Source organism: Phallusia mammillata, chromosome 6 (assembly GCF_965637545.1).
Source record: "Phallusia mammillata chromosome 6, kaPhaMamm4.hap1.1, whole genome shotgun sequence".
NCBI classification, from domain to species: domain Eukaryota; kingdom Metazoa; phylum Chordata; class Ascidiacea; order Phlebobranchia; family Ascidiidae; genus Phallusia; species Phallusia mammillata.
This window is the reverse complement of record NC_137257.1, coordinates 20,085,946-20,089,062: the sequence shown is the minus strand read 5'-3', so window position 1 is coordinate 20,089,062 and position 3,117 is coordinate 20,085,946. Positions and strand designations below refer to the sequence as shown.

The 3,117-nt window shown below is 37.5% G+C and overlaps 1 protein-coding gene across 2 annotated transcripts; it reads left to right on the top strand.

Annotated features, from left to right (window-relative positions):
* LOC145233128 (galectin-4-like) lies at positions 1 to 2,110 on the top strand. Of its 2 annotated transcripts, none has more exons than XM_080097787.1 (4): positions 1 to 763; positions 1,016 to 1,092; positions 1,558 to 1,722; positions 1,793 to 2,110. In XM_080097787.1, the coding sequence occupies exons 1-4, from the start codon at positions 713 to 715 to the stop codon at positions 1,983 to 1,985; spliced, it is 486 nt and encodes a 161-aa protein (XP_079953913.1). In that variant the 5' UTR covers positions 1 to 712; the 3' UTR covers positions 1,986 to 2,110. The 2 variants fall into 2 exon arrangements, with proteins under 2 accessions (XP_079953913.1, XP_079953914.1); XM_080097788.1 differs by having other exon boundaries at positions 1,558 to 1,729.
* Positions 2,111 to 3,117: the final 1,007 nt, after the last annotated feature.

The following is a 3,117-nucleotide window of genomic DNA, read 5'->3' as shown; positions in this document are numbered from 1 at the left end:
TCAACACAATGAACATCAAAACAGACGTGATGCTGCCAGCGTGCTACAGGCACCTGCTTAAAGATTAGAGGGCCAATCATTTGTTATCGCGCGGTGTTTTCGTTGCGTTGTTACGTGCTTGCGTTCTATTTTTTTTCCTTTGTTTATCGTGCACTGTACTAGTCGCATTCAGTGTTATTTACCCTGATGAAGACGACCTGTATAGGACGTCGAAACGTCGGAATAAAATCACATTTGCCAGAAGAGCTCTTTAAACTTGATATTCCACCAATTTTGTCTTAATTCGGACTCTGTTTTAAAAATTGTGATCGAAAAGGGTTTCGGGAGTACTTTATGGCCGAATCCAGTCGGACGTATTTTCGGGCCGGCTTACAACTCAGAAATTGCGTTAAAATATTCACCCAGACGTATAAAGCTACGCAACATAGGGAGAAATAGGAAAGGGCGCAATTGGTTGATAAATGCAAAAGCTTAAGAGTGCTCTGAAGAAAGAAAGCAAATGAATTAGAAATGCAACTGAAAATTTTAATGTAATGAGTCAGTGCAGGTAACGTCAAATAAGTTATACATCTCTTTGTTTATCAATGCACCAGATAATCGAATTTCCTTTAGAACTTTGCAGTTAGGCTGTTTATCACCATTGTAATATCTTTATGTCATTTATCAATGCACCGGATGATTGAATTCCGTTTAAACTTTAAACAAAGTGCGGATGATCGTGGAAGTACTGTATCCCACTCGCAGCGTCCTGTTCAACAATAATGTAACCTTTTTCACGCGGGTCAGATGTTCAAAAAATGCAATGAAATGCAACACACGCCTGTGCAACAAAATCAGTTAGCCGCATATAAAATGGAGCGACTGAATTTGCATTCGTTTAATATAAAATCTGTTAACACACCTTATTACAAAGCCTCCTGTAATTAAGACAACGCCTATATGGGTTGCAAAAACCAGCAAGTAAACAATTAACTCTCTTATTAAACTTGACACAAATTGCCATTTGTTGTTGCAGCCAACACCGCTACAATTGAAAAGCAAGCCTTTTCTTGGGAAAAATCTTAAACTTGTGGCAGCTCCTATGAATGAGAGGTTGGTAATTTACATAGAGTGCGTGTTTAGTTGCCGTATTGGTAGGACATTTTTGCCATTTTGACAAATCCGTTAGATTGCAGGACTGTGATCAACAAACACAATCTGTTTTACTAATATTTCCCAAACTCTTTTGCCTCAAGACCACTTGATGTGGACCACGATAAAGAATGACACCTCTCTAATACTTTCAATACAACATTTGTGCAACAAAAAAGCAAAATTAAGCTCCTTTATGAACGGTGTATTTTAGAACCGTCTCACGAAATTTGATAAGATCAGCGAACCAGTTAGCATTACTGTCAATGGACCTTTGGAACAGAACCGACTGAAACATATGACTTTTGTGATAGAACCGGCTGACCACTAATGATTAACCTCCGTATGAGCAGTGTATATCCACACATTTGTAACTTGTAAAGCAACATGTACAGGCATTAAAGTTGTTTCTGCTTCATTTGCCAGAACACCAATCGATTTCTTGGCGAGCGACTGTGACAACAACCTTGCGTTCCGTTTTTGCCCGCAATTTGAGAAACAGGTGATTTTTCGAAACAGTATGATCGACGGAAAGTTGCAAGAGGAGGAAACGGACTTGTCCGTGCCTTTTATATGGAAGCGCAACCAGTTGTACGAGGTACACATGCCTAACAAATCAATATGACATTTTGACCACTTGTTTTTATCCCAACGAATTTAGTTCAACATCTACGTGGCAGAAGAGTTCTACTCGTGTGTGTGGGACGGCGTTGAAGTGTGCACGTTCAAACATCGCTTTCCAGTCAAAGAAAGCATTGGCCTCTCTATCGATGGCATGCGTATCAAAAGCATTACGATTCTATAAATCCTATTGCTGTCAATTACCAAACTATACAGGGCAGAAATATTTGTAGATTTTTGACACTAATACATCGTTGTACTGCTGCTAATGGATGTTTGTTTTGGCTATAGTGTATCCAAATTCTTCTTTCTTTATCATGTGACGATGTGTAAAATAAAACAGTTTAAACAGATACTATTGGTGCTAGTTGATTTTTTTAAACAATATCTGCCTAAAAAGTCTCGTTTGAGATTACACCTGCTTCTTATGTTGTATTGCTAAGTTGATCCCGACTTTTCTCATAACGACAAAAAATTGCTATCCGTCTGTGCAGTTACTAACTATTGTTATCCAACCTTTAAAAAAGAAGTGAGGTTGTGTTAGAGTAGAAAAAGCTTTAGAATCACTGCCACAAATCCTGTTGCATAGTATTTGTGTTTCCTCCCAAAATTAAGAGTTAAAAAATGGAACTAACAACAAACTAGTATTAATATTACCCCAAACGGAAACGCCACCACAACCTGTCTACTGTGGTAAACACTTTGTTCAGCAGGTATTATATTTATCAAACGGTTCAAAATTGCAAGTTAAAAAAAATAAAAACACAAATGTGATGCTCAAATGCACCTCGGCTAAGCATTCTCGTACAAGTACAACAATATATGACAAATCATAGAAACTTTTTTGCACAAATACCACTTACTAAAACACAGTACTTTTAACACAATGCAATCAGGATAAGAATAAGTCTCTACCATTGGCAGGAACACATAGGATTAATTTACAAAACCTTACATAAAATCAACCGGTGCGAACCGGCTGAATATCACCACTGCGAAAATGCACAATCATTGCTGTAATAGTGCTGTATGGCTGAGTTGATTCCAACTGTTCTTTTTAATTACAAAGCAGTCGCATTCGCCTGTGCAGTTACTTTTAACTATTGTTATCCAATATTTAAAAGGAACTGATCTATTTCCCAATGTGACTGCTACGCAAACAGTTTTTCAGGTTGTATTGTTTGTGCTAGAATAGAAAAAGTTTTAGAGTCACTTCCATAAATCCTGTGTCCAACTTGAAACAAGGGATATTATTTGTGTTTTCTCCTCACAGTTATTAGTTAAAAAATGAACCTAACAAAAACTGTTATAAACCCAAACGGAAGGTATAACCTGTCTGCTGTGGTAAAAGCTTCGTTCAGGTAT

What these genes read in the sequence shown, in the direction of transcription:
- LOC145233128 (XM_080097787.1), top strand. Translation starts at nt 713, where the DNA reads ATGATCGTGGAAGTACTGTATCCCACTCGCAGCGTCCTGTTCAACAAT. An exon ending in GCGTCCTGTTCAACAATAAT is followed by an intron (nt 764 to 1,015) that starts GTAACCTTTTTC and finishes TTGTTGTTGCAG; the next exon opens with CCAACACCGCTACAATTGAA. An exon ending in ATATGGAAGCGCAACCAGTT is followed by an intron (nt 1,723 to 1,792) that starts GTACGAGGTACA and finishes CAACGAATTTAG; the next exon opens with TTCAACATCTACGTGGCAGA.